This window comes from Salvelinus namaycush, chromosome 2 (assembly GCF_016432855.1).
Source record: "Salvelinus namaycush isolate Seneca chromosome 2, SaNama_1.0, whole genome shotgun sequence".
NCBI classification, from domain to species: domain Eukaryota; kingdom Metazoa; phylum Chordata; class Actinopteri; order Salmoniformes; family Salmonidae; genus Salvelinus; species Salvelinus namaycush.
The window spans coordinates 10,479,658-10,493,561 of NC_052308.1; the positions used below are offsets into that span (position 1 = coordinate 10,479,658).

The following is a 13,904-nucleotide window of genomic DNA, read 5'->3' on the forward strand; positions in this document are numbered from 1 at the left end:
TGCGCCTTGGTCCGTTCATGCACCACAAGACGAACGTTACAGTTAGATATTACTGCACTGTTGGAGCCAGAAACACAAGCATTTCGCTACACCCGCAATAACATCTGATAAACACGTGTATGTGACCAATACAATTTTATTTGATTTTGAGTCCATGCCCTGAAAAATTGTGGCTGTTCTGAGGTCAAAGGGGGGATACAACTCAATATTGTAAAGGTGTTCCTAATGATTTGTCCACTCAGTGTCTATAGTGCTATTTCTATTTTATTACCATTTTCATTATTTTATTTCACTCAGTTCTGCATGTTGGAGTATAAGATTTTCACTGTACCCTGCAATCAAACCTGCAAACCTGTACATGTGACTATTAAACACTCCAAATTTGAAGAACAATGTAACAACTACTGTAATGACTCAATGCAAATCCGTTCTTAGAGCAGTTTAAATCCCTTAGGCCTTTCTACTGTAAAAGTGAGCCGTGCCGTCCTGTTGTCCCCAGTGTGTTGATGGTGTCCTTGTAGCCCACCAGAACCTCCTTCGTTGGAAACACAACGCTATCCTGCCTCGAGTCTCAGTTACGGTGTTTCTTAGAGGGAGAGACATCGGGAGACATTACACAGTGAAATGTCAGTGAGTTTGAAAATCTGTTGAGACTTGCATTCTTCTCTGTGGACTTTAATTCTATTGCATTTATTTAACCCTTGCTTCACCATGCAGGTGGCCTACAATGTCATGTAATATGTGTGACCCTGTATTTTTCTAAAACACAAGAGTCTCACCAGGAGGGTTTTGGGGCTCATTGCTGAGGTCTCTGCTGCTGGTGTAGAGACGGAATACACAGTGGGTGTCATGTGACCCAGTAACCTCTCACACAGCAGGTCTGATGCACTGTTAGATGGAGCAAATGCCAGGATGTGGCATGAAGCACTCTGTTTAGCTGTAACACAGACATAACATTTAAGGCAGGTTTGAGGGGGGAAAATATTGTTTCTATTGTTTTTATGTGATGCTGTGTTATGCTATGTACATGTAATGTAATACATATGGTATCGCCCTCTGCCCCATAACAGCGAACGAAGACAAATATTAACACACATCATAGATGTAAGAAGATTCATGAACTGTGTTATACTGTATTTGGTATACTGTATTTTGTATACTGTATGTTTAAAAAGAAGATGCTGAAGGCACAAAGAGAGAATGGTCACTCCGTTCTGATGCCAGGCTTTTCTGCTGTCATCAACTGTCTGAAGCGGTATAGGAAAATATGCTTTTGCATGACAAGTACACACTGAACTGTATGTCATGTAATATCAAGAAATGGGCCATGCCAACATGACAGAGGCAAAGTTGCCAGTTGGTTTCTTTATTTGAATAAAACCTCCTTGGGAAAATGTCGGCCTATCTTGTGAGAAGAGTGGGATACCATCTAGACTCATTAATGAGAAAGTCTAGCCACTGACATGAAACCAAGAGGCCAGAGGGAGCAACATGAGAAATATGAGAGGAGCAATTCACAATCTACATTTTGAAATAATATATTTGTGACACTCCATTTTACAAAATGGCATTGTATAATGGGAATCCCACCAAAGATTCTGTCTGTAGCAACACTCATTACTGCAGTTACATAATAGTAATTGGTCTTGTGATTCCATACTAATAGAGTTTTTGCTATTACAAGTGGAATAAGGATGTCTCTATTCTTGTGTAATGACAAAACCATCTACCCACAACAACAGAGCTGAGGGAACTAATTCAGAAATCCAGCTTGAGTGCTTTGCTATTGGCTGGAAGGGAAGATCAAGACCTGAGTTTGGGTATGGGGGCAGTCCAGATCCCAGAGCCCAATAGGAGGAGCACCTCGTCCAGCTGGTGCTTCTCTGCCAGGTCCACCGTCTTGTGCTGCAGCTTTAGGGGGAAACGGTTGATGGTAAACTCTAAGTCAAACCTCATGTTACTGATGAAGCTTTGCACCAGCCTGAGAGGCAGAGAGAATGGGGTTGGAAAGTATCCTACAGATAGACACAGATCATGCATTGGATTATGAGGGTCTCTCTTTCTCATCTTTGAGAAGCCCAGATTTATTCTCTCTAGCTTCACTCTGTGAACGTAGCCTGTGTACACTGTGATGGGTTGGACCTTGTCCTCAGACCTGGACACCTTCAGGACATACTCTACCTCAGGTGAACAAAACCTTGAGACTTCCTTAGATACCGTGCACTAGCTGTTGTTTACAATTATACATAGACCGTCACCCCTTGTCTTACCAGAGGCTGCTGTTCTATCCTGCTGATACAGTGTATAACCCACCACCCCTTGTCTTACCAGAGGCTGCTGTTCTATCCTGCTGATACAGTGTATAACTCGCCAGCTGTATGTTATTCATGTCGTCGTTCAGCCACGACTCGGTGAAACATAAGATATTAATGTCCCGTAGGTAGGATATACGTGTTTGTAGTTCCTCCTATTTTATTATCCAATGATTATACGTTGGCTAATAGGACTGATGGTAAAGGCAGATTACTCACTCGCCGCTGGATCCTTACAAGGCACCCCGACCTTTGTCCTCGATATCTCCGTCTCTTTCTCCTGTGAATGACGTGGATGAGGACCTTGTTGGGTGTCTGGAGTAAATCCCTCTCATACGACTCATTAAAGAAGATTTCTATGTCCAGAAGCTCTTTTTGGTCATAAGAGACAGTAGCAGCAACATTATGTACAAAAGTTACAAACAATGTGAAAAAGAATGGCAGCCATCCCCTCCGGCACCATTATAGTGAGTGACATTTTTGGTTTTCTTGCTGGGGAACGTAACACAGACTCAATTACAACCAATTGATTACAGCAATACCTCAAAAATGGAGGAGGCAGTGGGAGATGGTAGGGACTTGGTCTTTCTGCCCAATACAAAGAATCAAAACTGGCAGAGGAAAAATAATGGCAGAAATAGGACAGTATACCAGTTCCATTTGTGGACCAGGATATGAACCGCTGTGCTATACAGATTGCAAAATAGCTGAGAAGAAAATAAATACACTGATTCCATGGCACAGGATGTATGAGTTGATATATAAACCGACGCAAGATTCAACACTTCGTACAGTTCCTGCTCAGCCCAGTCAAAGCTCTCCTCTGTCCTGGCACCCCCTGAAGCTAGGACAGCAGAGTCCCTGACCATCTTCCAAAAACATCTGAAACCCCACCTCTTCATTTTAAATAATCCCACAGCCCCCCCCCCCCAAAAAAAGTGCCTTCCGTGATCTAATACTTGCACTTGACTCTTTCCCCCTACTAGTATGAGGAAAATGTACTTAATATGACTAAGATGTGTGGTTGTCCCACCTAGCAATCTTAAGATGAAAGCACTAATTGTAAATCGCTGTGGATAAGAGTGTCTGCTGAATGACAAACGTTTATGTTAAATAAATTTGCTCATCAGAGTCTTTATTTTCACATTAATTTAATGATAATCCCATCAACTACAGCAGTGGAACTGTGTGTAGAAAATGCTCATAATATCAAGGCGAGACCCAAATGCAGACACAGGAGGCAGATGGTTGGTCTTACAATGTTTATTCATCCAAAGAGGTAGGCAAGAGAACTGTTGTGGACAGGCAAAAAGGTCAAAACCAGATCAGAGTCCAGGAGGTAAAGTGGCAGACAGGCTCGTGGTCAAGGCAGACAGAATGGTCAGGCAGGCAGGTACAAAGTCCAGAAACAGGCAAGGGTCAAAACCGAGAGGACTAGAAAAAGGAGAATGCAAAAAGCAGGAGAACCGCTGGTTGACTTGGAAACATACAAGACGAACTGGCACAGAGAGACAGGGATAAATACACTGGTACACAGAGAGACAGGAAACACAGGTATAAATACACTGGGGAAAACAAGCGACACCTGGCGGGGGTGGAGACAATAACGAGGACTGGTGATACTGATCAGGGTGTGACACATAATGCAAATCACTTATGTCTGATCTAAAACATGAAGTTCTAAGTTCTGTGCTTAGTATTCTAAGATAACTGATTGTGTTGTCTGTCACCTCTTGTCCTGTGAATTGTGTTATTTAGTAATATTTCATTTTGAAAACCTAAAAATAAAAAATTGTACAATCTAAAATGGGCCGTAAATGTTTTCACTAAAGCAGCACAACAGCATGTGAAGATAAGATTTATCCTGCCGGTAAAATGAAGGTAAGGTCATATTGAAGCGTTCAGAGAAAGGGACTGAAAGCAGAGAATAATTGTGTTTTTGTCCATCAACACGGTTTTACACATTCGACACAAAATGTACAGACAATGCAGATGAAATATACCGATGCAAAACGTCAAGAGGCGCATTTTAAGGTGCGCTCCATTAAAGTGATATACAATAATCTGTTTCTTTATTCAAATGTCCCTTTTACTTTTTGCTGTGCAAGCCAGCATTTACACACAAATACACATTTGGCACCAAATCAGATTATACTTTAATCAGCATATTTCTACATACTGGTAAGTAAAACGCTATTTATGGATAACGGTTAATTATGACAATAGTTACAGCATAGTATTTGGTGCAACTTCTTTATTCCTTTGAATTATACATGTTCTTACATTTTGTATAAAAAAATATAGCAAAAAGCTGAAGGAAGGCATGTGGGAGGTAAGGAGGAATATAGGTATATTATATATTAAGTTGGCCTAATCACTGATAGTGGATACTGATGGATACTGATGGTGCTCTGCTTGTTTAGGCCTGATTAAACCATTGTACAAGTACATCTCTTTCCAACGGGAAAGCTTGCAGGGGACAGAGCTGATACTTGGGACTTTTTTTTAGGGGTGTGTGCTAAATTTAGTCATTAAGGAGTATACACCTCACTTGGAGGAGACCTTGGGTTACAGATAAAATATAGGTCATGATTCAATCCAACGACCTGCGCACAGCAATAGGCTTTTAAAGGCAATTTCCCAGACATCACGCAGCGGATGGCAGCTCAGTCAGAAATCGCCTTTAAAGATTAACCACAATGCACCGGGTCGTTTATCTGCATTTGTTTGAATCCCGGCCATAGTGGGTTACGAAATGGGCTGAAACTGATTACTACCTGTGGCCCCCAGACACAAAGTCAACCAAATGAGGGGTATGAGGATATGACTCTGATTTTTGAAGCATCGGTGTGGGAGAGCGAGGTTGACCCATGTAATCCAAACTTCCAGTGTCACTAAAGGCATTTTGTTCAAATGAAAAATTTGCAAATGAGCCAGAGCTAAACAACCCAAAATGTCCTCTTAAAATGAAGCCATCCCTCCTAACGCGCCTGAAGAAAGCATACCAACTCCATACACCAAATCAAACCGTGGCATAATTTAACAAAGACAGAATAGAGTATCATTTTTATTCCCCTTTGATGCCTCTTTTCCTGATTTCCCCTACCCTCTCGGTCTTTGCAGTAACACAGTAACAATGGCCGACACACTGTCCTCTAAGCATTCTGCATCTCCTTGCCAATCTTGTAGCTGAGGATCTTGTTCCAGTCAATCTTGGTGCGGGTGACAGGAAGCTGCCGGCGCAAGGCTTTGAATGTGGTGTCAGACATGGTCTGGTAGTTCTCACTGATGGCCGTCTGGAAAAGGAAAACAAATGTTTAGACTCTTGCCCCCCTCATTGAGGGAAAAAAATACATTCAACTGATTTATTCCAATTATGCTAATATTACTGTGAGGAAACATGTTGCATACCTGGTATTCATTTTCTGCATCCTCAATGATTTTCACAAACTCCTTTGCAGTCTGAGTCTCACTCTGCCAAAACAAGACAATGAATGCCTTTGACTATTGAATTGCCTGTAAACTTGACAGATTGAAGACCATCTCTCTTTATCATAAAGGACATTTCACTTGTTATTTTACTTCTTCCTACTTCTCATGCACTAATGAACAGCACTAGGGTTGCAACATTCAATACATTTTGGAGGATTCCCGGAATCAGGATGGAATAAGCAGGACATCCGGAATTCTACAACCAGGATTTCTGTAAAACCAGGAAAAGGTTTTACACCCTTCTCCCTTTCAATGCTTATGTTCAGGTCCAAAATATCCTACTGAAAGGGGAACTCACATTTACAGTGAGAGATTCCTGTACTTCCTTGTGGCTGACCAGCTGCACATTTCCATCCTCATAGTAATGCACCTGCAACCACAAGATGGCGGGTGAGGGAAACAATATACCATATGACAAAACAATATCCATTTTCAGTTCATCAATTTAACTGGCATGGGCCTGTGCCCTAGCCTCGTATGAACCATCCTGATCTCGCAAGCTAACATTCTGCAGGCTACCTGTGCCCAACCAGTTGTCTTTGAACAGGCTTTTAGACAGCCGGACAAAATGGTGGACAACCCTTGGCGATGGACACTACTAGCCTACCTGTATTTTGAGGACTCCAACGACTTGAGCTGTAGATTGGGAGATGCTGAACTTCCATTCAGACCTACAACGACCATTCCTGAGAATAGAAATCAAATATTAGTCCTTTCCCAAATTTATAGTGCATTTGCGTTATGTCTAAGGCACTATTATAGACAGAATTACATGTTTAATACAAACAATGAACATACAGTATAATGCTTCAAAATTAACATTTTAGTATACTCATTCCCTGATAAATTAAAGGTTAAATAAATAAATTATTGGTAACCATGAGACTACACTTACCAGAAGTTCTTTGGTTGAAATTGATGACCTTCAATGCAAGCAATTATGGTTTGCTGGCCATCAATAGTTTTCCCATAAACCTGTGATAAATAAAACAAGGTCCTGTCATTGTTTAACATGCTCATCTTAAAGATAACGTTATTGTATCATGAAAGACGGGACGTACAGTGCAGACGCCGCTGGGGTAGTGCTCCTTGACATAGGCCCTCAGGGCGCTGTCACACGCGTCTCTCCAGGGTCTGAGAGCTGCCTCTCCCTCGTGGGGCTGGGGGTCACTGGCCTCCTTCCTCAGGTGGTCGAATTTGAATGACCGCTTGTTGCGGGGGTCAAAGAAACGGCCATTGCCCAGGTCTCCATGCTCTGTGATCAGCACCTGGAGGGGAAATGGATCACAGGAACACAGATAGAGTTCCTCAGTTGCTGCACTGATCTTACAGGGATTTTTCTGCCATAATAACGCTTGGGCGGGCCACCTAAGGGTTTTTTGCGGGACACCTAAGTCCAAACTGTAAAAAAAAAAAAAAAAAAAAAATGTTATTAAATAATATATATATATATATATATATATATATATATATATAAATTAGAAAAACGTTTTTTTTTTCAGGATGGAAAAACACTTTCAGTGTGAATTTAAATGACTAAAACCAGATATAAAAGATAATGGACCTATATTTTTTATTATAATATAATATTTGAGAACTAAAACTACCAAGATAAAAGCTAGACAGTCAGTGGAATTGAAATCCAAAAACAATGACTAACAGTATTGATTTTGCTATTATGTCTGAGCAAAGGAACACAGCATTAGCCATGGCAAAATGCACAGGAAAATAACTTTAAATTGCAAAAATCTCTCAGTTCCATTGCAGAATATGTAGAATCTCTGGAAATGTGCTTTAAACTGCAAAGATTTATCTTGGCTCCATGGAGAAATTCAGAGAATTCCAGGCTTAAAAATGCTTTATCACCAAGATGGGGGGCATTAAAACTCAAAAATGTTGCTTTCGGCAACCATTGCCATGCCCCCTGTCACGCCCACCACCTAAGCCACCTTTTGATACAGAAAAAAAACTGTATTTTAATGATGCGTTCAATCTACACTGACTGTAAAAAAACATTAAGGACCCCTGCTCTTTCCATGAAAAAGACTGACCAGTTGAATCCAGGTGAAAGCTATGACCCCTTACTGATGTCACTTGTTAAATCCACTTCAATCATTGTAGATGAAGGGGAGCAGACAGGTTAAAGGATGATTTTTAAGCCTTGAGACAATAGACATGTGTTGTGTATGTGTACCATTCAGTTGGGGAATGGGCAAGACAAAAGATTTATGTGCCGTTGAACAGGGTATGGTAGTAGGTGCCAGGCGCACCGGTTTGTGTCAAGAACTGCAATGCTGCTGGGTTTTTCACCCGCAACAGTTTCCCGTGTGTATAAAGAATAGTCCACCACCCAAAGGACATCCAGACAACTTGACAAAACTGTGGGAAGCACTGAAGTCAACATGGTCCAGCATCCCTGTGGAATGCTTGACAACTTGTAGAGTCCATGCCCCGGCGAATTGAGGCTGTTCTAAGGGCAAAAGGGGATGGTGCAACGCAATATTAGGAAGGTGTCCTTAATGTTTTTTACACTCAGTGTATATATCACAGTATGAAACCAACAAGACTCAAAACAGCTGGGAAGGAGTCACAGCTCAAATGACTGAGCATCTTACCTGATCATCATACCCTTCAAGTTTGGCAAGGGTGAACTGATCCATGTTGTACTGGGCAAATGCACTGTTTTCCAATGGAGAAAAAAACCAAAATACAGCAAGTTAACACACAAATTTGCACAACAATACAGTAAATAAATCAACAAAATACTACTCACTGTGCTGCACCCTCCCTGAGAAGATTGTCATTGTTGAGCAGTAGCCGCACATCTGAAACCAAGAGATTGCCTTATCAAGAGATTGCCAACGCCTTAACAGACTATATAACAAATCAAGTGTATTGGTAAATAAACAAGCAGTACAAAGAATAAGATTTCTAAGTACACTCACCATTGAACACTTCATTGAATTCTCCAGGTGGAGCATGGACGACAAAATTAGCCGCAATGCGCACCTGAGGGAAAGAAAATACGAGGTAAATAGGCTACTATCCACTTTTTGGCTAGACAGCTTTTACACCTGAGTGCCAACGGAACATTTTTGCTACTATATGATAAAATGTTTACTCTATTCTACCGAGCCATTTGCTTTATGTTCATATTCTTATCTTTTCTTATTTCTTATTGATGTTGCATTTTCGAGAAGAGACCTGCAAGTATGCATTTCATTGGATGGTGCATACCATGTGTATCCTGTACACACGACTAATAAAACTTGAAAAGATATTGCATATGCAGTATATGAATATTTCTACCACTGATATGAGACCCAGAGAGTGTAATTATGCAGCCAAGTCATTATTACACTGGCCACTAGGGTGAAGCAGAGAGCGGTGACTAACTTGGCTTCCTGACTAGCCTACCTCTGCGCTGCCCACGCCACTCCTTAGACGGCAAGAGCTTTTCTTAGCAGCTGTAATGCATGTGTAAGCATGTGGTGTCAGATCAGAACCAAAAACAGTGAAACGGGGAGGGGGGCTAGGCAATCTTCATTAGGGCTTCCCTGAACCTGAATGTCTAGAGTTGCACTGAAATCAGTACGCAGAAAGTCATTATTTTAGGCCCTAATGTATGTTTTCATGTCCAGAAATAGACCCAAAGGTTGTGTGGGTTACACAGCTTAATTCAACAGTAAAAGTAAAGTATTTTTTGCAACACTTCACTAGGACATTGTAACACTACCAACAGGTTCTGGAACTTCTGGTGTGTGTGTGTGTGTGCTGTTGCCATACAGTTAGACGCTCCCAAACACTGTTCCTTCCCATGCTAAGTATTGTATTTACAAAATACCTATGCCCATTCTACTGGTCTGTACATGTATCTGACCGCATCCCTGCTGTGGGCCTGCCACTGAAGCGGCAGGAATGCTAGACACCAGTAGGCAGCCTCAAACATGTATCTATCTGCATGCTGCTAACAGCAACTATGGTCAAACCCAAGCTCTCATATTAAGGTTGTTCAGTTTTTGGTGATTCAATCTCAATTGGTTGAAAATGCCCACCATCACTTTTATCGTGTATGACCTTCAGAAGTCTTGTGAATAGGGTTGTATGGATTTGTGAACTTTTTCATGAAATCATGACTTCAATGATTCCTACACCAAATAATTGGTCAATCGAAAGATTGTGTTGTAATGCGTTACAATCAATAGGCCAGGGGCCATCCCAAGACAGAAAATGGGACTATAAAGTATGCCTAATATATTCAGAGTTGTTTCTAGCAGGGTGTGGAGGCTGTTGCAATCAATACAGGAAGTAGTGGCCTTTTCTAGTTAACTAACGTTAGTTAATAATATGTTTTTAGACTAAAGCCATTTGCAAATAACCCATGAACAATTGTATGATCATGTATTGCTAGATAGTAACTACCTGACTCAGGGGGGCAATTGCCATTGTAATGTTAGCTAGCCACCGTGCAAAAGCCCAAATGTGGCAAAGCCCAGCTAAAGTCAGACTTGACAATGCTAAGTACTAGCTAATATTTGGCTAAGGAACATGGCTAACATTTACAAACATTTTAGCTAGCTAGCTAAGCAGTAAGCAAACTGCTTTTTGTGTATGGTATGTTTTAGCATGGTGTATGGAGTTGTAGCTAGCTACAGTATCTAACTAGGTGATACAATGTATTCCCGTGTCAGTTTGTTCGCTAACTGTAGCTAGAGTGTAGTGTTAGCGAGCTAGATGTAGCTTAGCAGACATTTTTTTGCGGCCAAATATTTGAGTAAGGACACAAACAACCGAATTTACTAAACGTCGTAAAACAATGAGCAAAGCTTCTCAAGACTATACCTTCTCTTCCTCAGTGAGCTGTTCTTCGAAATCGGCCATCTTGGCTCATGAGACAAACCTCTTCTGATCCACGACTGACTGCAGCCGACAGTGAGGAAGCGGATCTTGACAGTGCCACTGGCACATGATTCCTCTGTTTACAGCACAGCCATCCGTTAAAAACATGGAGGACGAGACCAGCAGTAATCCTCAATCTCTTGGATTTACAGATAAATTAAAATCATGGTTGTCCTGGTCATGGACATACATATGTGCCGTTTGGTTTGCTATGGTTTTAACTATGATCTATGTTCTGCGAAGCCCCTTGAAACTGCAGGACACTCTTACCTCAGGTGAGTTAGCTAACGCTAGCTTTCTAAGAGTGGGCTAGCTAGCGAACGTAATGTAGCTAGCTAGCCAGCCTTCTAACGTTAGCGAGCTAACAAATAGAAATCGAGAGACAGTGGAGGAACTGAACGTTTGACAGGAGGCTGGCTAACTGTATGACAACACATTTCACAAAAACATATCCCAGGTTGGTTTATTTATTGAATCGTAGCGAGACATATTAAATAGCTGATGTGGCTACTAGCTATCTACGTTAGCTAATTTAGCTAGCTGTTAATGTTACGCTTGTGCATAACTAGCCAGCTAGCTAACGTTAGCTAACATCATTCAAACAATGCATAATGCTAGCTAGAATTGCATTTAAAAAAAAAAAACTTTATTTAACTAAGCAAGTCGGTTAAGAACAAATTCTCATTTCCAATGACGGCCTAGGAACAGTGGGTTAACTGCCTTGTTCAGGGGCAAAACGACAGATTTTTACCTTGTCAGCTCGGGGATTCGATCTTGCAACCTTTCGGTTACTAGTCCAACGCTCAAACCACTAGTCTACCTGCCGCTCGCAGAAGTTTATTTGTCAGTGTGTCTATTAGCTTGTTACATAACATTAGCTATATCTTCATCTAGCTATATGGTCATGGTACTTCAACATCACTACTGTAGCTAGCTACAGTACACACCGACTCAGTCAGCATCTGTTAGTGTGGTGGGCTCTGTATGATCAGCAGACTACTAGCTACCTTCAGAGTTGACAGTCTGAATCTCTGTTAGGCAAGTGTCATTCATTTTTGTGCGATGCGTTTGATCTAACATAGCGTTCATTGTTGTTTCAGCATCTGTGTTCTTGAATACACTGACCCCTAAATTCTATGTGGCACTCACTGGAACATCCTCTCTCATCTCTGGCCTAATCTTGGTGAGTTGTAATGATCACAGAGTTATTTGTAGTTTGATTGTAGACACTACATTTGGAAATGTGGATTTCAAATACCAACACCAAAGGTAGCATGTATTCATTGTACAGTTAGTGCACAATAATGATATGATAATCAAATAAATTGTTTAGAAGATTTGTATACCAGTACATTGCTCTCTGTATGACTGTCCCAATCCCCTGCCCCCAGATATTTGAGTGGTGGTACTTCCGTAAGTATGGAACCTCATTCATCGAGCAGGTGTCTGTTAGCCATCTGCGACCCCTCCTAGGTGGGGTGGAGAGCAGCTCAACCACTGGCCTGTTCTCCTCAGTCAACGGAGAGGCTGAGCCCAGACCCAGTGTCTCAGGTAAACATTCCACCAACTAAAATGTTTCCCCATTTTGCAACAGAAAACTAAAATGGCCGTGGGTTGAATATGTGATTCAGGTTTGCAAGGCCATCAATGTAACTAAGTAATGATACAATGACACTGTCTTTTGCAGAGTGTAAAGTTTGGAGGAATCCATTAAATCTATTCAGAGGAGCAGAATACAGCAGGTAGGATGAGACCCCACAGAATGTCACTGTCTTCATGTTGTACTTCAGCCTAACACTGTCTTCGTGTTGTACTTCAGCCTAACACTGTCTTCGTGTTGTACTTCAGCCTAACACTGTCTTCGTGTTGTACTTCAGCCTAACACTGTCTTCGTGTTGTACTTCAGCCTAACACTGTCTTCGTGTTGTACTTCAGCCTAACACTGTCTTCGTGTTGTACTTCAGCCTAACACTGTCTTCGTGTTGTACTTCAGCCTAACACTGTCTTCGTGTTGTACTTCAGCCTAACACTGTCTTCGTGTTGTACTTCAGCCTAACACTGTCTTTGTGTTGTACTTCAGCCTAACACTGTCTTTGTGTTGTACTTCAGCCTAACACTGTCTTTGTGTTGTACTTCAGCCTAACACTGTCTTTGTGTTGTACTTCAGCCTAACACTGTCTTCGTGTTGTACTTCAGCCTAACACTGTCTTCGTGTTGTACTTCAGCCTAACACTGTCTTCGTGTTGTACTTCAGCCTAACACTGTCTTCGTGTTGTACTTCAGCCTAACACTGTCTTCGTGTTGTACTTCAGCCTAACACTGTCTTCGTGTTGTACTTCAGCCTAACACTGTCTTCGTGTTGTACTTCAGCCTAACACTGTCTTCGTGTTGTACTTCAGCCTAACACTGTCTTCGTGTTGTACTTCAGCCTAACACTGTCTTCGTGTTGTACTTCAGCCTAACACTGTCTTCGTGTTGTACTTCAGCCTAACACTGTCTTCGTGTTGTACTTCAGCCTAACACTGTCTTCGTGTTGTACTTCAGCCTAACACTGTCTTCGTGTTGTACTTCAGCCTAACACTGTCTTTGTCTTTGTGTTGTACTTCAGCCTAAGACTGTCTTTGTCTTTGTGTTGTACTTTAGCCTAACACTGTCTTTGTGTTGTACTTCAGCCTAAGACTGTCTTCGTGTTGTACTTCAGCCTAACACTGTCTTTGTGTTGTACTTCAGCCTAACACTGTCTTCGTGTTGTACTTCAGCCTAACACTGTCTTCGTGTTGTACTTCAGCCTAACACTGTCTTCGTGTTGTACTTCAGCCTAACACTGTCTTCGTGTTGTACTTCAGCCTAACACTGTCTTCGTGTTGTACTTCAGCCTAACACTGTCTTCGTGTTGTACTTCAGCCTAACACTGTCTTCGTGTTGTACTTCAGCCTAACACTGTCTTCGTGTTGTACTTCAGCCTAACACTGTCTTCGTGTTGTACTTCAGCCTAACACTGTCTTCGTGTTGTACTTCAGCCTAACACTGTCTTTGTCTTTGTGTTGTACTTCAGCCTAACACTGTCTTTGTCTTTGTGTTGTACTTCAGCCTAACACTGTCTTTGTCTTTGTGTTGTACTTCAGCCTAACACTGTCTTTGTCTTTGTGTTGTACTTCAGCCTAACACTGTCTTTGTCTTTGTGTTGTACTTCAGCCTAAC

At 41.6% G+C, this 13,904-nt stretch overlaps 2 protein-coding genes across 3 annotated transcripts in view; one reads left to right on the forward strand and one right to left on the reverse strand.

Moving 5' to 3' along the window:
- Positions 1–4,549: 4,549 nt before the first annotated feature.
- On the reverse strand, positions 4,550–10,765 carry LOC120058850 (F-actin-capping protein subunit alpha-1). The gene is made up of 10 exons (XM_039007590.1): positions 10,647–10,765; positions 8,750–8,813; positions 8,578–8,629; positions 8,420–8,483; positions 6,866–7,072; positions 6,700–6,779; positions 6,412–6,490; positions 6,103–6,174; positions 5,724–5,786; positions 4,550–5,608 (listed from the first exon to the last, which is right to left on the reverse strand). The coding sequence occupies exons 1-10, from the start codon at positions 10,683–10,685 to the stop codon at positions 5,468–5,470; spliced, it is 861 nt and encodes a 286-aa protein (XP_038863518.1). The 5' UTR covers positions 10,686–10,765; the 3' UTR covers positions 4,550–5,467.
- The window catches only part of LOC120058835 (suppressor of tumorigenicity 7 protein-like), a 35,556-nt gene continuing 32,378 nt past the window's right edge, over positions 10,727–13,904 (forward strand). Inside the window, exons 1-4 of one of the 2 annotated variants that reach the window (XM_039007572.1) lie at positions 10,727–10,978; positions 11,804–11,886; positions 12,095–12,254; positions 12,391–12,445. In XM_039007572.1, coding sequence (XP_038863500.1) covers positions 10,771–10,978; positions 11,804–11,886; positions 12,095–12,254; positions 12,391–12,445 — 506 coding nt within the window. In that variant the 5' untranslated portion in view covers positions 10,727–10,770. The remainder of the gene's footprint in view (positions 10,979–11,803; positions 11,887–12,094; positions 12,255–12,390; positions 12,446–13,904) is intronic. The other variant, XM_039007581.1, reaches the window with a different exon arrangement.